The sequence below is a fragment of the Centruroides vittatus genome, unplaced genomic scaffold (assembly GCF_030686945.1).
Source record: "Centruroides vittatus isolate TY-2023 unplaced genomic scaffold, ASM3068694v2 scaffold_384, whole genome shotgun sequence".
In the NCBI taxonomy this organism is placed as follows: Eukaryota; Metazoa; Arthropoda; class Arachnida; order Scorpiones; family Buthidae; genus Centruroides; species Centruroides vittatus.
Window position 1 is genome coordinate 1 of NW_027122705.1, and position 23934 is coordinate 23934.

Genomic DNA, 23934 nt, shown 5'->3' on the forward strand with positions numbered 1-23934 from the left:
TCTGCTCTCTGGTAAAACTAAAGACTTTCTGTCTTTTTGACAAGAATCATGGTCACTTTTTGATTGATGTTATGATTGGTTTCGTTTACTTTTGTAAACATCTGTGCTGACTAAATCTTTCCTCCTTACTTCTTTTGTAGCTCTGCCTAGGAGACTCCTCTGTATCCCATTTGCAAGTGTGCAGTTCTTTACTCGAATAGACTTGTTCATGTGGATTTCAGTTTGTTAAACCCTAGTAAATTCCCTCAGCTTTCTAAAAAAGACAGCAGACTTTTGAAGGAGAGTTCATGCTTTTGAAATAATCTCATGCACAACGGGTCTTTCGGGTTAAAGTGCATTTGGCCTACTGCCTCCACTCATATAATAATAACCCTCTGTTTCTGATATGATGTCATCACTGATTTTAAGATATTCATAAACTATATTAATTTTATTCTAAAATAAATTCTAATGTTTTAAAATTATCATCTAAAACAAATTATATAATTATAAAGTTACTAGGGCATTTGCTTTCCTGCTTGCTTCACTCGCTCTCCCACGATCTTCATCCACTTGTTAAAAAATTTTACGACAATTCATCAATTTTTGGAGCTGCCATTTCTATCTTTTTCTCTTTTGTGACAGAAAAATGTCGTCGTCGTGATTTTAAGATTAATTTTAGAAGTTGTTCTGAAAACTTTGAATATTTATTAATAAATGATCTTATAATAGATTTTAAAAATAAATTTAAATCTATATTTCTCACTTGATAGAATAAAATTTGTGTAAGTGACAGAATCTGCCATTTTGTCTACATTGTGCAAATGCTACACGATCTTTTTGTTTGGGCTTTTCCGGCATGCCTGATCGCAATGTCGGAAGACGAGATTATGCACCATTTTGAAAACACAAGTGCAGGTCATCTTTTGACAGATTTTAGCACAATTGTACAGCTTGGTTAGGCGCAAGAGTAATTTATAGACACATCCTTAGTCAGGGAGTGCTTCCAGTTTGCAGTAACATGATAGGATTTTTATTCTTGGAGGGCAGAACATAAAAGACATTAATTTTTAAAATTTCGCAGTCGATTTCAGTAAGACATACAAGCAGAAGTTCAGTGAGAACACATAATTACTTGGCAAACAACCAATTCGTGTCTAAAGAAACTCCCACTAATGGTCGGTACAGGTATGCTCGAGTAAATTATTTCAGGATAGGTGGACTGGCGGGCAAGGAGATTTTAAGTCGAGTTGTCTCCCGCTCTTGCCGCATCCTAGAACCATCCGCAAACCCCACGTGTTGTTGCTAAAAAGCAGGCTTATTCCAGAGTTTAAAAGATTTTTCTGTAGTTTTCGGCACTTAACAGTGAGTTCATAATTTACGCAGAAACTGTGGAAAATCTGCACTAGTTCCGCTGTTAAATTTAATAACGTTGTTTACGCATAAAATAAAATGTATTTAGTAACAAAAATATACTTACGTATTTTGTGCGAAAGCTTTTATTTTTGCTAAATGAATAATCTGTTGCTCTCCTAATCTGGAAATATTAAACAAACAATAGGTTATAAATAGTAAATTAAATGTTGTAAATATGTTCAATCATCAATAGTTTCAATAAAAATAAAAATTTAACCATTTGGAAAATAATTTAATTTTTATTTATTTTGTTAGACAAGGAAAAACATTTTTGTTACTTAACAACATTGTAAGATTTCATATAAATTAAAAAATTACTTTTATGTCTATCTGAAAATTTATCATAAGGATTCTAATTTCTGCAAATATCTTCCTATTTAAAACAAAATAGGAAGATAAATTAAAAAATAATTCTGTAATCAGAAAGCCCCAAGGGGCCATTCAAGTATTTGTCGGCAAAAATTTGTCCTTTTTTTGATCCCCCTGCTCTCATCACTGGTCATCAAAAATCAAGTACCTCCTCCTCTTCCCCTAATTAGGCTATTGAGTCAAAAGTCGACGACATTCGCATATACACGAGAACTATATTCGGACAGTTGTATCTGTTCATAACACTGTTTTTATTTATTGCGGCAGCTACGAGTCGACAATTACAACCTTCGGTTTACGGACTGACGCATTGGAAAATATAAATTCTTGTCAAAATAAACACCGGAATACAAAAGACGCACGATACATACTATATAATGTAAAAGGAATGTAGTAATAATATTGTAATCATCCCCCCATAAATTTTATGGAGACTGTGGAGAAAAATAATGGGTGCATCTTACTTCATCAAAGCCTTCCCTCCCCCTCATCAGTAATTGTCAGAACAAACAAATCTCCTCTTCGTAAACTACTGATGTAATACTCAAATTCTCCCAAGTAAAAATATATCAATACTAAGCCAAATGATCTCCATAATTAAATATACTTCAAATAAAATGTATCATATGAATATACGGGATGGGCAGAAAGTAAAAAAGCATTGAGAAATCACTATAATTTTTGTAATAATAATACAATCATAAAATCTGTACGTGCATTTACATCAGTCAACAGAATTTTATAATTCCTGCATCAGTGATGTGAGCAGTGACCAAGAGAGACCGACCATTCATCTTTTTGGAAGCGAGTGCAGATTGTCAGGTGCTGCGGGATGCAGAAATCAATGGTCGCCATGCAGAGATGGTGGCGTGTGGCAAAACGATGTCTTGCCACCGTTCCTTCCGTCCAGAAACAATCTAGAATTTTCATCCGAAGCTAATGATTGCAGACTCATGGAGGATTCGCTGTCCATCCATGTCACAATCCTCAGTCGTTTGAGAAAGTTGGTGGATGGCGCTAGTGCCTAAATTAAACTTCTAGGTACAAATCCATATCTCCATTTAATAAAATACATTTAAAATAATTTTCCTCATCTTTGCATTTGAAATATATAAATTTATGATATCCCAATGTCTAGTTACATTCCATCCTTCCTGTACATTACTAATATAAAAGGAATTGTCTGTGTGTGTGAATTCCTTATAACTCCTGCAATTTTTGTCCAACGGAAATGAAATTTTGGTTATATACATTTTGTTCTGACAGAAAGTATAGGCTGCTTATTCTATGAAAATATAGCTATAGAATAAACGTTTCATTGATTTTTGATCGGTGGTTGCACTTGTGGAGATATGCCATATTACTGTATATATTTTAGATATAAGTTTAGTTTTAAGTTTTCTTTCTTCTCCCTTTTTTTTCCTCAAATTTTTGACTAACATTCCTTTCCTGTGGGTGGGGTAACCCTTTCTAAGAACTACATTAGCAATGGGAAGTGAAGGCCCTGAGATTACTATAACGGATAAGAAGGGACATTCTTGGCAAAGGCGGATGTGTGAAAGGTACGTTCCTGCTCGTCATCTAGAAGGACAAAGGGAAACAAAGGTGGCCTGCAAAGGTGAGAAAGGACCATGTTAACGTGAGGAGAGAGAGACGAATGTCCCTTGTATAAAGAGAATCATTGAAGAGATCCAATTAAAGATCATTGGGAAACAGGATTTAGTGGCTCCCCACCAGAAGAGCATTAAGACCAGACAAAAAACCCGGGTATTCTTTATAACCTTCTCTTCTATCATACTAAAACCTTTTTCGTTAACCTTTCTTTCCTCTTTTAGTTTATAATTTAGTGTAAGTATTAGTTGTAAGATTCCGTTCATGAACGGTTTCCTTGATTTGTATTTACTTGACTTCTTGCTCCAATTTTGGATATTTTGTAATGCTCAGAGTTGGAATCCGAAAAGAATCCCGTGTATTACTAATCACGTGAAAAATAAATAATTGTCATTATTTATTCGTGTACTGCCTTTCGTGGTACATTCACGTGACTCTCACACACTTATGTTTCAGTGATGTCAGTGACCTCATTTAGTTCATGCTTGATCACAGAATTTCCCTTGAGTTGCATTTTAAAATATTTTGGCAAATGGCATATTTTAAACTTACTTTTTTAAATTTAAGAAAAAAAAAAAAAGATAGCCGCATCATGTCGCTTCTACAACAATTAAAAAAAACTTTTTATAGTGACCATTTGATGTCCTATTATCCAATCGAAAGTAGCGAGCCTGCTATTTAAAATATATTATCATGCTTCAATTATTTCTGATGGACAGTATAAGCTATTCAATTTGAAGAAATATTAGTTACTCTTCTTGAATTTCTTGAAATCTCTACTCTTCTCAATTCTTCAACATACTCAATGGGAGAATTTTTAGACATCTGCATGCTACAAAATGCCACCAGAATGCCTTAAAATTGCCACCTTGGTATCCTTTATAAAAGCTTGCAGAGGCTTACTGCATTCTGAATTTCCAGTGTACCTGTTTAAAGGCTTTGAATGCTTTGCATGCCTGTATGATTCAGTTAAAGACATACAGCATGGCTGACGAAAGTTTCAGAAAGACAATACCACTGGGCCGAGGAAAACTGGATGACTATTTTGTTGAATTGCTGTCATCTGGGCCATTCTGACCTGACTGTGAGCTGTTGGGAGCAGTGAATATGTTAGACAGGCTTCAGTACTACCAGGAGAGATGACTGTTCATGAGATAAGCATGAACAGCTGTAACATCTTTGTCCATCATCTACCTGTCTGTGTTGTTACAGAATCCTGTCCCTTCCTGATCATTGATGGACAACTAGCATAGACAAATTTTCATGCATCCTGCCATTATTGGCTTTGTTTCAGTAATGCTGTGACAGAGGAGCATGAAATACTACAGATTTGCAGCATACTATCTTTAGTAACAAATCCCAATTCCTTTGAAAACAGAGTACCATGTTAAGACCAATAGTGAGTCACCTTTACTGTTCAGTTGTTCACTGTCCTAATTGTTGATGTACCAGTATGGGGGCATTCTTATATGAGTCATTCATAGCAGTGATATGAGGGACACTGATGGAACAACAATACGTTTGGGAAATCCTTCATTCTCATTTCTTGCCTTTCATGGCAGGGTTGCAAACAACCATTTTCCAGCAAGATAATGCTTGGTCATACACAGCTAGAGTTTCTCATTATATTGTTACACTTCCTTGGCCTGCCTTGTTTCCAGCTTTATCTCCCATTGAGCATTTGTGGAACCAGATGGGACATCAGCTTTGGCCATATCAGTGTGAAGGAACCAAGCAACAGTTGCAACATCTGGGCAAATCTGTTAGAGGATACAGTGTCTGTGTCTAGCCGATATTTCTACATGTATCCAAGAAAGAGAAGGCTGTACATGCTTAACATTCCTTTAAATTATACCATTGTTCCACAAGAAATTATCCTTTAGCTATGGTTTTATAATTACTTATTACCACTATAATTACATTTGCACTAAGAAAGTTACACTTGATTACTTCTTGGTACTTAACTTTTGTGATAATGTATGTATATTTATACTAAAAATTCAGTTATCAGAAATATTGAGCACAGCTAAAACAACACTAGTAGTGATAAAAGTCTGCCTATAATTACTATTATTTCTGCACAAAGCCTCTGCAATATTATGTAAAACAGTTTTGAAAAATGTTTGCTGACGATAAGCCAAAAATTGTAAAAATATATACATAATTTCAATTAAAAAGGCATTTTAGTTTCTTCTATATTTTATAAGTTTGTTTTTTTAAATATAAATCTTTATAAGAGGTTACTGAAAACAAAAAAAAAAAAAAACATTTTCTGATAGAACTGTCATTTAGTTCCACAAAGTTGATTATTTAAAAAGTTTTCAAGCACATTAAAGCAAATTCGCATAAATGGAGGGGATACTGAATGTCATTTCACCTACATACATACAAATATTTCCAAAATGAATGGTACAATTTTAAATTATTATGTTATTATCTGAGAAGTATGAGATGTATACCAATAAATACCTCTAGAAAGTTCCAAAAATGAAAAATGGCAATTCAAATACAAAAAGTATTTTGCATTCTGTCGTTCACAAAGTTGGAATCACTCATCTTTGTGCAATGCAAGTAATCTGTGGGAGTTGTAGAACTGTGGCTATCATGCGAGGAGTGATGACGGATATGACATGGCAAGTGTGGGAAGACTTTGAGAATCAGTCAGGTGCATGCACTGAGAATTGAAATGAGCAAATGTAAAACTTGGACAGTTTTCCAATGCTTTAATGTACATTATGACATTCTTATATAATAATTAACATTAATACAAAAATTTAAAATAGTAGCATTCTTTTGGAAGGCCCTGAATATGTATAAATGTTTTATGTATCTTTCCGCATATGAAACAAGTGCAAAGTTGTAAGATTAAACTTATTTAACATTATTATTTAAAAACTTAAATTTCATCTTATTTAAATTAATGATAATCTAGGAAATTACATTTTATTCACCTGTTATTCGATTCCACTATATAATCGTAAAAAGCAGCATCTTCTTTTAATAATCTCAATGGCACAATTTCTACTATGTCTTGATTACATAGAGAAGAAGACAGTTGTCCCAATCTACAGTTTACTTCATATAAATAGTCATGGATGTCTTTGGTATTTTCTAGACGATTTTTACAGATTATATATCTTTCCGAATTTGCGGGCCTGCTAGTATTTGGTTTATGAATACAGATGTGTTGAAACGCGTGATAGACAAGGTATATCAGGCCGACGCTGAACGGAGTGAATACGTCAAATAATTTACAAATGAAGTGTCCACCTGAATTAAAATTCAGAATAAAATAAACATTAATAAATATTTTTAAAAGAATTTACCAAACTTAATAATTAATTGAATAAAGAAGCAACTATTTCTTGTGCTCAAACCGTAATATTTTTTAAAAATTTGTTTTTGGCGCGCTTTCTTACTAATGACTTTTCATAAGTCATTAGTAAGAAAGCTAATGATTTTAATGATTTCTTAATAATGCATTGAGATTTATCATTATATTTTTCACAAATTCACTGTGTCCCAGAGGAAATATCAAGCTCCAACTCCACCCTCATCCGAAAACAAAACCCTTTCAGACAAGTGGAAATTTGGGGCTCTAAATTTGATCCTTAGCTAAATTGGGTCAGAGAGGACAATTCTGTAAACTATAATTTTGCAATCGTTCACGTAATCTGCTCACCTACGGACTCTATGTTTGTATGTTTCCATCTAAGACTTCCTTAATTACATTTGTAAGTACTGTACATTATTTAACTGAAAATAATATCAGTTTCAGCATAGTATTCATAAGCAAATGCTCAGTTTCCAGACAATATACATATGTGAAAATTACTTGTTTTTTCAATATATTGCAATTAATTCCCTGGGTTCAATCCATTACCTAAAATCGCAATTTTCTGAAATAAAATTCAGAAATAAAACATATGGCTTTATGGGGATACTTTTCAGTCCCCCAGAATAACCACATGAAGGCTGATGCAAATCTGTAAATACATTTCTGAGCCTCCCCTTGTAAGTGCAAGTTGCTCCAATGAATGTGGTGTTAATTATCAAACACAAGGAAGGCGCTTTGGTCATCTTGGTTGTTGGTTTGTTTTGTGTGATGAGCTTTTCAAAAACTATTTTGGTACAAAGAAGTTTACAAATAGCAAAAATTTGTCCTTAAACTTTCTTATTATAATAATATTTAGGTTATTAATGATGGCAAGAATAGAAACAATCTATGGAACTTTGGGAAGAATTATTTTAAATTATTCAGTAATTAATTTAAAATAACTGCAATACAATCCAGTAGTTGTTGGTGTATTACATATTACGTCAGGTTTGTCGATGTTGGTTTATGTAACAATCAGATCAATTGTAAAAGTTGGTTTAAATTTACTCATACAATAAATTACCTTTGGGGAATCTCAGGCTTTGTTTGATGAATCTGAGAAGGATTGGGCTTCTGATCACACTATTAAAAGCATCTGCTTACTCTATTAAAGAGACCAAAAGGCCTTATCTAATTCAAGCTTTCATCTCTAGTACCAGCAAACTTTAAGTATTGGTCAGTGTTATCTTATATAAAAAAAAAATAATAATAAAAACGAATGTATGCCTGTCTGTCTGTTGCTGTCTGTCCTTCATGCATTACTACACCATTTATCTGATTGCCATGAAACTTTGGGAAATTGTTTAATACACTCCCGCGAAGGTTTGTGGCATATGTGAAGACCACCATTTCCCCCTCTTCCAAAAATATCTTTATATATGGATTAAGGCTTTTATGTTCAACAAATGGCACTAACTCTGATGACCTAAGTTTTCTTTTCTGTGAGGCATTATGCTTTTCTGTGAGAATGGACTAAAGCAGATCATTTTCTATCTATCTAGATAAATAAAATATAACGTTCGTTTGTTCCTACCGATTCCTTTGAAAGTTTGACACAACGTTGCATTCAAATACGCACGTGTTTTTATATAATATACATGTTGAAATTCCCCCCATTGGGGGGGAGATGGACAGAATTAAGGCTTACTGTGAAGAACTTTGCTTCTATTACACTATTTTAGATGCAGTTTTTTGCGTTTTAATAGGTTACGTCAACAGAATATATACTAAAAAGGGATTTTTCGATATTCCCCAGCAGGGAGAGGGACAGGATTAAGGCTTACTGTGAAGAACTCGGCTTTTATTATACTATTTTAGATGCATTTTTGATTGCGTTTTAATAGGGTACATCAAGAGAATGTACACTAAGAAGGGATTTTTTGAAATTCCCCCACGGGGGAAGTGTTACACATTTATAATAGATACATTTTGAGCCACAACAACGCGTGGCCGGGTCAGCTAGTCTTATATAAAAATGAATGTTGTTATCTCAAATGATTAATAATGCAGCTTAAACTAGATAAGTTCTCAATATATATTAACTGTACATATATTAATTGCAAACTAAAGCCACGTTCATTGGTGTGAATATTCTCCATGTAATGTCTATCATTTTTTAAATAAATGTAAAGTACCATCATTGGCACTTGAATATTTTGGACTAAATGCAATTTTTTGTAATAAAACTAGTAACAATTATTGAAATAGTATAATTATTTTGTTTATTTAACTAAGAGTATAAACACAAATGTACACTAACAGGAACTTAAATTATAATGTATGTCTATTGTAAAAAATTGTTGTATTGCAACTTATTTGCCTCCTGTAATAGGTTATCCAAACAAAAACATCTGAGATGTAAATAATTTTGCCAAGTAAAAATTTATGACAATTTAGACGACAGTCAAAATTTTTCTTAGCAGTTTTACTTTGGTAAAGATAAGCTTGGTGCTTAAAGGCAAAATGTAAGGTAAATACAGGTAAAAATCTTGTGGGTACCACTCCAAGCACCAAGCTTATCTTTACCAAAGTAAAACTGCTAAGAAAAATTTCGACTGTCGTCTAAATTGTCATAAATTTTTACTTGGCAAAATTATTTACATCTCAGGTGTTTTTGTTTGGATATCAATTGTTTTGTTTAATGAATTGTATTATTACATCAAGATTGGTTGGCACTCTGATTCCTGTATATACAGTCAGTTGGTGACTTTTTTACTTGGCAGGGAGTCATTGCAGTGACTCCTGATAACCCTTTGTACCAAAACAGTTTGAAAAAAAATAAATAAAGGAATAAATTATTGAATGTATAGAGATTTTATAGATGTCAGAAGCTCCAGAATGTTCCACAAATCCCAGTCACAGATTATAAACCTTGAAAGTGTAGTGTCGTCTTGGCAAATCTGTATGTTGTTCCTGTGTCTTACCTTTATTATATTCATTCATGAAATAAGGATCTTGTATCTTTACATATTTATTATATATATTACTTATTTTTATATTTCTATAAAAATCACATCATCTTATTAAAAATTTTTTACCTGTCCGAAGAATTGAGAGTGCGCACAAAAACTGACAAAGATACAATCTTTTAGATAAAATTTCTTGTAAATTTTCTCGTCCTTCAACTGAAAACCCCTGAAATGTAATATTTTAATAATTTATGTAAAATCTATTATAGAATTACTAAACATAATTTTTAAATTTCAGAAATGTAGGAAGATGGTTATAAAAATTAACCTTAAAAATGTTTACCAGGAAACTAGACCTGGTATTCTATGCAATGTAGCATCACTTTTCAACTTAGTCCTCCACTTCTGAACACTTGTTTACCATCTTGGAAGATTAGAATACAATTTACAGTATGTCCTTGAGGCCTGTAATGTTCGACAATGTCATCCTATAAAACACCAGCAATGTGTGTCCTGGATTAGGCTGGCTTTGAACTATTTTGGTGACAAGGTGTAATGCCATTCTTTGTTTTAGCTTTTGGTTTCTGGTTAAAAGCAGTGTACCCAACTTTCATCACCAGTAGCAATTAGACATTCCAAAACATCTCAAAAGTATGTGAAACAGTGAACCACCCTGCAGACACTTTTTGATATTGCAGTTCATCAAGGATAATGTGATGGTTTTATTCCTTTGCTTGTAAGGAAATGAATAACTGCATTCCGCTCCCCCTTTGTGCACATCTCCAAGGGAGCCACCAAGTTTGCAGAGCTACCACGTGATATCGCAAGTGGCACGGACTACGAAAGTCACACAATATGCATGGTATGTCAAATATCACATCCTACGCATAGTTGCCGAGCTATAAATTATGATTTTTTTATAACGTTTTTAAGGATAAATTTTGAACCATCCTCGTAAATATACAAATATTACAAAATTAGTTATTGTAATAATTATATTTTTTCACGTACTATATAAAATTTCTATCTTCTTAAAATGCTAATTAAAACGTGGATATTTATGCAATATGAATTCATTTACTACAAGAGTCAAAATTTTTTGTTGTTATTAATAAATTTGACATATTATGATTTATAATATTACTATATGACTTTACTTACATGAGCTATGTAATGTTTATGTAATATAAAAATATGTATAAGCTGAGCTAAGAGATAGACATTAACACACAATAAAAAAAAATTATTTTAGATTTAAGATTCAACAAAAAATCCTATTCAATTCACTTACTCCGTCGGCCATGACAAAATGCACTCCTTTTCCGTCCGTATTTTCCAAAACAAATCTTCGAAATTCTCTTAAATTTTCAGAAACGTAAATATCACCATCTCCTTCTAAGCCATTCACACCTAAATGCAATTTAAAAGAAAGCTATTAAATATCTTAAAAACTATTTATTATTTCTATCATTTTATAATTAATATATATTTGTTACCATAATGAGGTTCAAAACTTTCGGGCGGTCCAGCAAAAAACTCTTCTAGTTTGAAATCATTTTGTCCTCTTAATGTAAAACCGAAACCTTTCGCTTCCCACTTTTTCCTCCATAATACGTACTCGGAAAAACCTCCGGGTCCGGCACAAATATCCGCAAAATAAAGCAATTCGTGAGGTTCTAATATTGAATTCTGTAAAATTTTCAGAATTATTTTTAAATAATAATGACAGAAATTATCATAGCATTATATAAATTTGGTATTTTACATTTATTTCGTCCCTAGTTAATTAATCTCCTTAAAACAAATAAAAAACAACATTCTTCAAGAATAATTTTGTATTTATTTGGGAATCTTTTACATATTTACTCCTTTGAAAGTACAGTAGATTCTATTTATTGTAATTGCTGATATCGTGATCGGACATCAACATTATCAAAATTAGTACATCCTGAAACGTTTAAGTTAAAATACACTATAAAAACTTTGCTGAGTATAGTTGAAATTCAATTATCATCATCATTATCTTCAGATAAACATGCATTTTTAAGCCATTACTTTCCTAGCTGCTATATATAACAGAGGGAAAGTATGCAATCAGTCAAAAACAACCCCCAAAGTTTCTTACATTCTTGGACTCGGGGACTTCAAAACATCAAGAAATACAAAAAAGTTGGGGGGATTTGTATGAATGGATGTTAATGTGTATTTGCGTATGTGTGTGCATACGTGTGGCATGATACCATTCTATACAAATGGATGTTAGTGAGTGAGTGTGGTATGATCCACATTGCAGCTTAATAACTTCTATGCTTTTTAAAAACATACCACTATGTTTGTTTATGTTATGTTTTTCTATGCTTTTTGTAGACAATTTTTGAAAATTTGCAGGGAAATTTGCATATTAGGAAAATTAACATTATTACATTTTGGTGGTTAAAGAACAAGGGGATGGGGAGATAGAGGAGGTCGTGTGCCATATCTCAAGTGGGTCTGACTTAATGAAAATTTTACTTGTTATCGGCATTTATAACTTGTTTTTTTTTATATAAAATTCATCTCTGTCCTCGAAATTAAGTTTTTTGCCATTTTATAATCATTAATAATATAAAAAGTTTTTAAATAACATATGATAACAGATGGTATCACATATAATTAAAAAATTTTTTGCCAAATAACAATAAAATTTAATCAATTTAATTGTTATTTGCTCTCAATAGAGTAGTTTAAACTGCTGGCATTTCTTACCTTGGTTATACACTAGCTGACATTAAAGACCACAGAAGACAAATAACAGTGAATTACGTATTAATTAACAATAATCGGAATAAAGAAATTACATATTGTTTTATATATTATATATTCTTTTAGAGTCAGTCAATAAAGCTAGAATTTTCAATAACTGTATTCTTATTTAGTTATCCCGCTTAATGTTACTGGTTTTTTGGTTATTGTTATCAGTTTAGGCGAGCCCCAAAGCAATTATATTAGGAAGATTCTACTGTTATGTTCCCAATTAACATTTGGAAATTGTATAGTAGTGATGTAGGACTGGGAATTCTATGTCAGACTTGAAAATGAATAAACAAGTTTGTCAATTTTTCTTGTCTAACACAGAATCCTTATTTTACCTTATGTAAAATTCAGTTTTTCGTAAACAAATGCTCTAAAAAACTAAAAATTGATAAATATATATAAAAGAGTACGAAACAAATATCCTCAAAATTATTGTTTTCTAATACTATAATGAAAATATGCAATTTAATGAAACATCCAGCACCAAAACAATGATTTTTCCCAGAAAATTGGGTTTTGATATTTTAGATTTTACTTATTTTTCTACATGGTCACCGCCAAGTTTTAAGCATTTACCATGCTGTAACAGTAGTTTCTGGATTTCTTCATCGTAGAAGTTTTCTGCCAGTTCTTTTAACCAATTAACGACAGTTTCTTTCTTCTCCTCATTGTTTTCAAAATGATTGCCACACAAAAAATCTGTGAGTCACTGCGAGTCAGGTTGGAACTGTATGGTGGATGCTCAAAAACTTCCCAGTCACATTTCTCTAGAATTGCTCGAACTGTTGCCATTCTATGATGTAAGAGAACACCATTTGACAACATGCCATAATGTTTGTTTTGAACTGCATGTCAAAGCAGCTCAAATGCAATTTCAATGTTTTATGGTACTCTCAAGTTTATTGTCACAGTCTTCAGCATAAAGTTAGAGAGTAGGAAGCCTTTCTGGTACTAGAAAACGGTTGCTGTCATTTTTTACACATTAAAAGTTTGTTTAAGCATTTCTGTTTTTGATGAGGATCTTGAATGATGCCACTCTATCGACTGGCACTCACTTTCAGGAAGTGCCAATCGACAGATTTCTCATTTCCTGTGATAATGTGACAAAAATTTGTTCCCCTCTTGTGAGTAGCAACCAAGAAATATCAAAAATGTTTCCATTTGATTTTTTTTTTGTGCTCTGATAGTGGTTGAAGAAAACATCTAATGTAATGTTTTCGTACCCAAGCTGCACTGTAAAAATTTCACAAAGGAGAGATTTTGAATTGTGCGGGAACAAACAAAATGCCTGACCTTAGATTTCATCATCAATTTTTTGCTTCAGTTCATCAGTCATGGGAGAAGGGTGTCAAGAATGATCATTTATGAGCAATCTAATCTTCTTTGGTTAAACATTAAACACTTGTTTGCTTACAACGTTACCATACACTTCTGTAATTTGCCTATGAATCTCTACAGGCAAACCTTTTTTGCATTTTTAAAAATTGAATCACATTTCAAACTTTGCATTTGGTGGAATTTTCGATTTTCTAATTCATTTCAAACAGTTGGCAAAACAAAGCTACAAATCTACTGCCAAAACTCGGTGAATGCTGAGTCAACACACCAGAAAACTTGTTGATCTTGAATGGATGATGATGACTCACTAGTGCCACAATGTTCTTTACCTTCTGGATGGCCTACAAACACATTCTTAAACTTATATACAGTGATACCTCGGTTTTTGTCACTAATCTTTCCAAAACAATGAGTGAAATCCAAAACCGATGACAACCAAGGCAATTATTTCCATATGAATCAATGTAAATCCAATTAATTCATTTTAGACCAACAACACATTTTATAGAGAATAAATATAGTGTTTAACACTAAAAATAATAAGAAATTAATATAAAATGAATATAAAAGACTAATGTAAAGAATAAATGAACATTTAACATGGCATTCGAAGGGATGCTGGCTCTGGAAACTTTCTTTGGTTCCATGATGAAGCTAAATATTTACAGACATGAAATATATATTATTACATTAGAATTTTATTTAAATTACAGCATTAAGTTTAATCTGGCACACTTGTCATAATTATAAAAGACTATTTATTTAAAGTATTATAAAAATTTATATGGCATATAACATCATTGTATAATACATTTCTTATAAACAGTGATTTTTGTCAAACAATTGCCAGATTACACCAGGCTATAACAATTAAATGTAAAGTAATTTAGCTTAGGGGTAGGTGTTTTATTAATAATTAATTTAGAAAATACTGGAAGAAATTATTAAATTTATCAAGAGATAACACACAACACCTACCACTAAGCTAAATTACTTTACATTTAATTAGTACTTAGTACCATTAATCTAAGAATTGAATTTAATTGATGTTTATATTTTTGTACAGTGATTTTTCTATGTAAAAATCTGATATATAATGTGAGATGGAGGACCTGATTTTGCTCTAATTTAGAAACACTTTAACACATTTCTCCATCGCGATCATTAAGAAAACATCGCACAGAAAATGGATTGAATGACACCCTTTTCATCAACAACTTACAGAATTATAACAATCTATTGTTAAAAGAGGAGAAGTCAACCTTCGAATGAGTAAACAGGATAAATCGAACAGGTCTCGAACAAAATATTACACTATCAACTCTGTTTAAATGGCAGATTAGTGTCATCAACAGCTCATCTATGCACTCACACCTGCAACTTTACCTCCAAACAGCTGATCATCTGATCATTTTCCCAGGCCTAAGAAGAATAAAAGGAGCTCAAACTTGGGTTTCAGTACGGATACTGGCAGACTAGACCACTGAACCAAGTCTCCCATCTCATCATATTCAGGCAGACATAACATAAAAGGCAGACACAGCCCACGACCATACAAAGTGGACATCTCCAGCCTCACCATATTTCAGAGTGAACATCCTCATAGAAGAAGTCTCCTGTCTTGCCAAGTTCAGAGTCATAGAGAGTTTCAGCTTGACCTAGCAACCACCCAGATGATCTCCATATACACCTCCACAGCAATACAGAGCTACATCTTTCTTTCAGAGGTATTTGGTGTTTTGTTAGAACATTTGTAAACTCTCTCTCTCTTTCCATGTAGAATGGGAACGATTTCCCTAGAGCCTAGTATTTACGTTTAGTATTTAGTCATGAGTGTTGTAGTTATTTTGTAATATTAAACTTTTGTTACTGATTAATCTGTCTACTTGTTTCTCTCGGAATACTGGACACCCTACTGACTACCCATTGCACTCCCCACTCGACTAGACACCCTCCTTTAATTTTTGAACTCAGTGAACTGAATAGATCGGAATCAAGGAGAGTTAGAATATGTTTAACCCTATCCTAACTGGTGTCAGGTCCTGACGTCAGAAGGATTGTACAATCCTGACGACAACTTACCAAATAGCCATCCAGTGACAAAGTGAGCGGGTTTTACCACTCGACGACTAGAGGGCTAACCCACGCCCACATTCTCACATATAATTTTATTAATTATATGAAAAATCTTGTATTTTGTTTTCCAGATAGTGGTTGTGAAACTATGAATAAAATATATAACAACTGAAAATATTTCCATAAGAATACAATTACTCTAATAAAAGTATAAAGGTGCACAATCAAAAATGAAACTTACTCCATCACTATCTTTAGGATCTGTAAACATAAAATCAAACATCGCATCAATGTTTGCCATCTTCACTGCTGCCCTATTAAAAGAAAAAAACAGTTTCAATAATATTTAAAGAATAACAAAAAATATAACTTTATTCCTAAGATATTTAACAGAATTAATTATTAATGTACTGGAGACATTCACACTGAAAAACTAAAATGGTTTCAGGCAAGGAAGATCTTATATCGATAACATATTCACACCAGAATAGCTCATAGAAGAATGTAGAGAATGTAATCTTGAAACTCATACAACATCGGGCGTGTTGCCTTTAAAGCAGATTTAATGCAGTCAGATAAGCAATGACTCTGTTTCAAATGAAACAAAATATCTTACTGGTTTGCTTATCTAGCTGTATTAAAGCCAGTTTACTAAGCAATGCACCAATCTATAAATTTCAAAAAGACACTCAACCTTGTAATACAGAAGATGTGCGGAAGATAATGTACCGTGGATGTTTTCTCAAACCCTTAATACAAGCCATCCAAAGCCTGTGTCATAAAACAAAAACAGTCTTACTAGAAACAATAGATGTGGAAATAGTAACAAATCAAGTTGTGAGGTGGGGATGCAATTTATCTCCAATGTTATTAAATCTACTTATCGACAAACTAATTACAGTGTTGAAATCAGTAATGCAATTAAATAGCAGAATGCATTTAAGTTCCATGCTTTTGCAATGATCAAATTATTGTCTAAGTAAATGAGAATGAATTACAGAGATTTTCAAACTGCAAGAAATATGCAGTAACTATAACATGAAAATATCAATAAATGAAACAAAGTCAATGATAGTTATAAATACTTTAACGATCATATTATAGAACCGGTCTGACATTTTAAATACCTTAGATGCAATATTGATGGAAATTATCATAAGATCTGTCGAGTGGGTGGAAAGTAACTATGCATTGAGAAAGATGCTATAATTTTTGTAATAATAATGCAATTGCAATAAAATTTATGCTTGCATGTACATTGGTCAACAAAATTTTGTAATTCCCACATTGGTGTGGGCAATGACTAAGAGAAGCTACATACACAGTAAAAAAAAAATGGCCGACTGCACATCTTTGGAAGTGAGTGCAGATTGCTACACACTATGAAATTGGAAATCAGTGGTTGCCATACCGAGATGGTAACATATGGTTGAAGGGACATCGTGCCACAATCCATTCAGAAACAATCATAAATTGTCATTTGAAGTTAATGACCACAGGTTCAATTTTGGATGCACCGAGATGACACTGTCAATTCATGTCACGATCCCCAATCCCGTGGATGGCCTGTATTGAATTTTAACGTATGCATTCATATTTCCATTTAATAATGTATGTATCACATCATTTTCATCATCTTTGCATTAGAAATATAGAAATTATTGCAATTTGTCAATACTTAGTTACTTTCCATCCACTATGCATATGGAAAATCTTATAAATTCTGACAAATAGCATTTGCTGTATAAAACTTTTAAAATAATTAATTAATTTTAAAAAATAAAAAGTATAGAAAACAACTACAAAATATTTAAATTTTACCTGTTTTGAAAAATCACACCCCGTATGGTTTCAAAGGGATTCGATCGAGTTCTTGCCCTCCTCATTTCTTCAGGTTCTAATTTATCAAACACACTCTGTAACAATAACCTAAATTAATAAACAGCAGAACTGTGGGGATCTGAATTATTTGCCTAAAATATTTAAATTTTTATACGAAATCTAACAATCAAACTAAAAGTTTAGAAAGAATCATATGAGAAACATCAGTTGAACTGTTTATTGTTCAACAAAAAATACTTTACATAAACAACTCATTGACATTTGATGACAGACACATACAAAGATGCTGCATACTGTTAATAAGAATCATAATCTCACCTACAATTAAAGAAAGAAAAAAATTCTTCTCTAATTCGAGATATTCGGAGGGGTAAAACTGAATGAAAGTCCTGTTTAGAAAAAATTGTGTGAGTAGTAGTATTGCCACTTTTTCAAAATTGCTGACCCGAACGGGAGATCAGGTCCGTTCGAACAGAAGTCCCTGACACGTGCAATATTATTTTACCATGTAAAGAATAACGTGCATGCCAGTTCTAATAGTTAGGGACTTGCGTAGGAGCAACTTAAATTAAGAAATGAAATAACTTAGCTGTAAAGAGCTGAGAAGCAAAAAAAATAAAAAAGGGAGACAGGTTGCGACGTACGTCAGCGTGAGATGGCGAATTAAGTTTCAGTGAGAGTGTGAAGTCTTTCACTGTTAAAATAAAGTAAATTTATAAAAATATTTGCTAGTACTTTGTTTCATCATAATTTCACAATTTCTACGAAATCCCGGACAAAATTAATTGTTAACCCGGACAATGAATTAAAAACCGGACGGGTGGCAACCTTAGTAAGTTGGACCAAAAACAGGGACAAAAAAGAAGAAATGTGAAATTCTGGTCACTTGTTATTTGTCAAATCAACTTTTCACTTGCAATCCACTTTCCAACCAATCGTCAGTTTGAAGTTAGACAATATCTACTAGTTGTAAAATCTCAGACATCTCTACTGTAACCTTCCACGATCAGCTGTACATTTGTTAAATTGGCTACTATATAAACTCTCTCCCTTCTACAGGTGGGAAGTTTAATGTAATCTTCTCACCACAGAGTAAATAAATGTATTTAATTTTTAAACATGTATGACTGCTCTATTAATACCCGCTCATACAGGTTTAATATCAAGCCCAAATATAATTTATATATACCTGAATATAAGTTGTCATTTCTAGAGTTTAAAATTTATTTTTAACAGCGATATAATGTAATAAATTAAATACCTTGCAAGCCAATACATTCCTTAATATGCCTGGATCGCAGAACTCGTCTTCATCATCAATTACTAACTTTTTCTGCAATAAGCAAATAATAATCGTTTTAATAATTTATTTATATTATTACATTTAATCAATGGGAAAAGAACAATAAAATTGAATTATTACAAAAAATAAAGATAAATGTTTTTTAAACTAACCAAATGTCATGCAGGTCGAAAAAATTGGGAGGGTTGTGTACGGGACACAATCACAATTGTTTAAGGTGCGAATCCGTCTTTGTATTATTAAAAGAAGGATAAGATGTAAATGAATAGTCTTGGTGATTATCACATTCCAAGTCAATATCTATCAGTTTGGGTGGCAGCGCACTCGAAGTATTCGTGTTGAAGTTGACGAGTTTTCTTACACTCTCTATACAATCTGCATTGTTCAGCATCAGTCTTTGGGCTATTTTGATTCCTTTCAAATGACATGTTTCTTACATTTTTGTTCAAATTTCCTTTGCAATTTCTTCGGCATTATGAAAATTTTCTTCGCATGGCACAGCTATTGGCTTATAACTTTACAAATTGCATTTTATCAGTTATTATTGCTAAATAATATTGTAGATCTTGTCGTTCTGTACTTATTGACACTGATTTCGATGTCCTATCTCTTTGCCATCCAAAATTTCGCTGCTCAAACACCACACTCGTCACCATTTTCAGTGTTCATACGCAACCACTACCCCTCCCTGCACGGCTGCACATCCCCACTACCTACCATTTTAAATACAGACATTCTATTCAAGAAAATTTAAATTGTGAAACTATCATTTATAGTTTACAAGAAATAAGTGCAGTAAATCTTGCTATTTGTTTGGTCGATTGTCGAACCGAATTTAAAGACTGTGCCAAAGAACCGAATTTAAGTGTCGTGATCAAAAGGGAGTGAGAGCGACAGATGGATTCTGTGGTATTTGCGGATCACCCGACTTTTTCTGCTAAAAATCTTACTACTGATTTTCCAGGTCTGTACAGATCCTGAAGATGTGCCATAATCTTACAAAAAAGATTTTCTTTATTCGATTCTCCAGGTAAACCAAAAAAATTGTTAATTGTGTTATCCCAGATACATCGTACTTTTAATGTATATGCTGTATTATCAATTGCAATGATAAAAAAAGTAAATAAATCATTCAATTTTATTTTTTGGAGCGAGAAGGGAGAAGCAAAAGCTGAAGCATGATAACATTAATCCTATTACTTTCCTGGCTGTTATGTATACATAACAAGGGAAAGTATTGGAATCGTATCAAATTTGACCATCTGAGTTTTTTGCAAATCTCCACATTTTGAGACCTCTTGAATCCAAAAAAGTAAAAAAAAAATAAAAATTTTATAGATAAGTATGTATGTAGGCATCCATTTCACTTAATATCTCAGGACAGGGTAAGGATTAAGTAACAAAATTTGGCATGGTGGCTTGTATATGAGGGGTATCGATGCTATTAAATTTTGGTGGTTAAAGGTTGAATGGGTGGGGGGATAAAGGGAGTCATGTGTATCTGCAGTAGGGTCGAACTTAATGACAAATTTACTCGTTATTAACATTTATACTTTTCTATAAAACTTGTTCCTACCCTCAAAATTAAGCTTTTTGCCATTTTATAGTTATTAAAAATATAAAAAGTTTTTATAACAAAATCTCGTAACAGATAGTGCAATAATGGGAATTTTATTAAGTTATATTGTAATTAAAATTATAAAAGTTATTTTCTAAATACAATCTCATAACAGCTGGGAAAGTTATGTAACTCGTTTCTAGATTTTTTAAGTGTCCTTTAATCCAGTTGTAGAAATCTGGCAACCATATCCATACCACAGTCCACATTTAGTAGATTTTTCGTCCTCATCAAGTCACATTTTCAAATAATAAACTTTGTTTAGATCAATAAAATACTAACCGGACCTTCTTTCATCCACTGTCGCAATTCGTGTATTTTTGGCGGATCTCTAAAACACTGCGGCATCCAATACACATCTTCTTGGATGTTCACCTAAACGAACAATTCATGTATTAATTAAAAATTCTTTTAGAAAAATTTCTTTACTCAGACAAAATATAGTGTCAAAATAACTGAAAGAAAAATGACCTAATACTGATATTTTATCAGATGTGTGCATTTTCACATCACTAACAGTAACTATGCATTTATCAGTTCTAAACTTGTAGTCTATAAGTTTTGTAATTATTGAACAGACTTCTGCAGAGTTAAGCAAATAAACAATATTAGAATTGGATCAAATTTTTACAGAGAGTTTCAGAACCTTACACGTTGGCCTCGGTGTTATTTGTTGTGAAAAAATTCAATTGAATGCAGAAAATCAATGTGATCAAAGGAATGGAAAATAAATTTGATTTTCAGTGACATTATCGTATTAAAATAAATAATGTATTGTTATATTTTATTCCTAAGGACTCAATTACATTGGGCAAGTTTAGTAGCCACTTGCCAACATTTACTCGTTGTTATTAAACTGGCTTGATGATTTATCCGAACGAATAAAGTCAAAGACCCGGGTACTTTTGCCATTAATCACTCACAAGTTTCTTCTCTGACTAGAAAACTCCCTCTGTGTAATCAAGTGTGATGAGTACCACAGAGAGTCGATGTCTACATCTCATCTTTTACTTTAACATTTGCATAATTAGGATGTTTTATATTGTATAACAACAGATATTGATTAAATGATTAAAAAAGTAATATCATTGTCACAGTTCCACTTTCTTAATATTATATGTTTTGATAAGCTGGAACCTAACAACACAGAAAGAGCATTGATGTTGCTGGCAGAAAAAAAATTGCTACCAGAGATTTCCTTTTTGATTCGATTGCTATAGTATGAGCTAAAATGTATATAAAATAAATATTTTTATTAAGAACGACACTACTTTTGGATTAACTTTGATCATCATTGGATTATCACCAGAATGGTGATAATCCAAATTAACTTTGTTCATCATTGGATTTAAAATAGCTTAGCAGAATCATGCTACTTCTGGCAACATGCAGCACTATACCTTGCTACTATAAAGTAAATTACAGTGAATTTACTTGCCCAGTGTAATCGGTACTCACTGCATATGTGTGAATTCGTTCTCCCTTTCATGTGTGCTTACAAGTGAGTAGTTAATAAACAAGCCCAATGTATGGTACCTGAGCCTATACACTCAGAAGATGCATATACACTCAGGAAATTTGATTCTGTATACCTGTCTTTAAACTTATTGATTTTTATAAAGTCAAAAGCTTTAATAAATACAATAGTCATAATGAAATTAAAAATTGCAGCCACACATTGTGACATCATCACAATGCGGGGCTGCAATTTTTAATCATATTCTTAATTTATTTAATTTAAAATATACATTCTCTGTCTCAAATTAGTGATATCTTGCCCCTGTACATCGTACTTCACCTTACGACAACAGAGTCATGCCAGTCATCTATGTAACTCCAATCAGGAAAAAATTTTTGAACTGAATTCATATGACTTTCTGTCTAAACCAGAAATTGGTATATAGTTAATTGGGGCCTCCTCTAAGCTTTCCATATCTGGTCTTGATTTTTATCTATCTAACACCATTCTCAAGATTAAAAGAAAACATACAGACAGACGAATGACAGTGGAAATTTATAGGTCTGTATGTATGTTCTCTTTTAAGATGATGATGAAAACTGCAACCCAAACATCAATAGACTTCAAAAAATCACACTTTCTAGGCAGAAAATGTTGGAATGATCCAGATCAAATTCAACTGAATATTCCTAAAGTAGTGTGCATGTAGTGTCTTAATGCATAGTTTTCTGATAAATCAAGAAAAATATATACGTGATGTAATGGGAAGTATTCAATACAAATACTATTTCAATATAAAATGAATTCCTCACTTGGTTAAATCGATTAAAATAGTTAAGATTTTTTTCTTTATCTTTTTATTTTACCAAAGTCGGGTATCTATTTAAATTATATTCAAAATATAAAAATTTCATAAAACTATCCTTTCTACTTTTCCGACTTTTCATCCGAGGTGAACTTTAAAATAAGTTTATCGTTATTTTAAAGTTCACCTCAGATGAAAAGTCGGAAAAGTAAAAAGAATAAATGTTTTTATCAGAGTTTTATGAAATTTTTATATCCTCATTTAGTTTGTTTTTGTATCCGCTTTCTGCACCAAACTATTATACTTATCACAATTTCCTTGCTTACTGCTGCATGGTAAGCAAGCTCAAGTTCTGCTCTAGGCCAATTCTTTTCTTCCAGAAATTCTAAATTAAAAATTAATCTATTATAATTATTAAAATTAACAGGCAATAACAACCTAACTGACTACCTCTGGACAAATTAATTCATGTCTAATTATAAACTTAATTATAATTATAAATTATTTGGCTATAATAAGGCTAAGTTACCTTATTATAGCCAATTAATTTGCAGATTGCTTGGTTTGAATTAAAGTATCAAGTTACTGGAGTTGTCTATTTACATGTAGAAACAAAAGGCATAAATTATTTATAAACATACTTTTTCTTTCGAAAAGTCCCACTGAATGTCAGCTGGTTCCAATCCATCCAGATGTAAACCAAAACCTCTTCTTCCTCTCTGTTTGGATGCCTCGACAATTTGGGTCCTACCTTGTCCGTATTTTCCTAATCCAGAGCCTTCTTTAAAACCCATATTTTTCTGAAAATAACAAAAATTCTTGCATTATCCCATAAGCAATACAAATGTGGTCATCATACTATTTACTGGACGGCCACAGATATCAGTGTGTGTAGAGCGTGATTATTTACACTGCACTTATTGGTGGTGATATTGCAATTTTGTGATATTCTTAGTTTATTTTGATTAAATTTATTCAAAGAGATAAAAAAATCAATGGGATCGGTATTATATCCACAAATCTTTTTAATTTATCCCTAG

The 23934-nt window shown here is 32.3% G+C and overlaps 1 protein-coding gene across 3 annotated transcripts in view; it reads right to left on the reverse strand.

The window, feature by feature from the left end:
- Positions 1-1449: 1449 nt before the first annotated feature.
- Cmtr1 (Cap methyltransferase 1) overlaps positions 1450-23934 on the reverse strand; it is a 32012-nt gene continuing 9527 nt past the window's right edge. For all 3 annotated transcript variants that reach the window (XM_067286604.1, XM_067286607.1, XM_067286606.1), the window contains exons 5-14: positions 23536-23694; positions 20913-21005; positions 18971-19042; positions 17689-17783; positions 16109-16181; positions 11157-11349; positions 10952-11070; positions 9790-9886; positions 6327-6645; positions 1450-1516 (exon numbers count right to left, since the gene is read on the reverse strand). In XM_067286604.1, coding sequence (XP_067142705.1) covers positions 1456-1516; positions 6327-6645; positions 9790-9886; positions 10952-11070; positions 11157-11349; positions 16109-16181; positions 17689-17783; positions 18971-19042; positions 20913-21005; positions 23536-23694 — 1281 coding nt within the window. In that variant the 3' untranslated portion in view covers positions 1450-1455. The remainder of the gene's footprint in view (positions 1517-6326; positions 6646-9789; positions 9887-10951; positions 11071-11156; positions 11350-16108; positions 16182-17688; positions 17784-18970; positions 19043-20912; positions 21006-23535; positions 23695-23934) is intronic.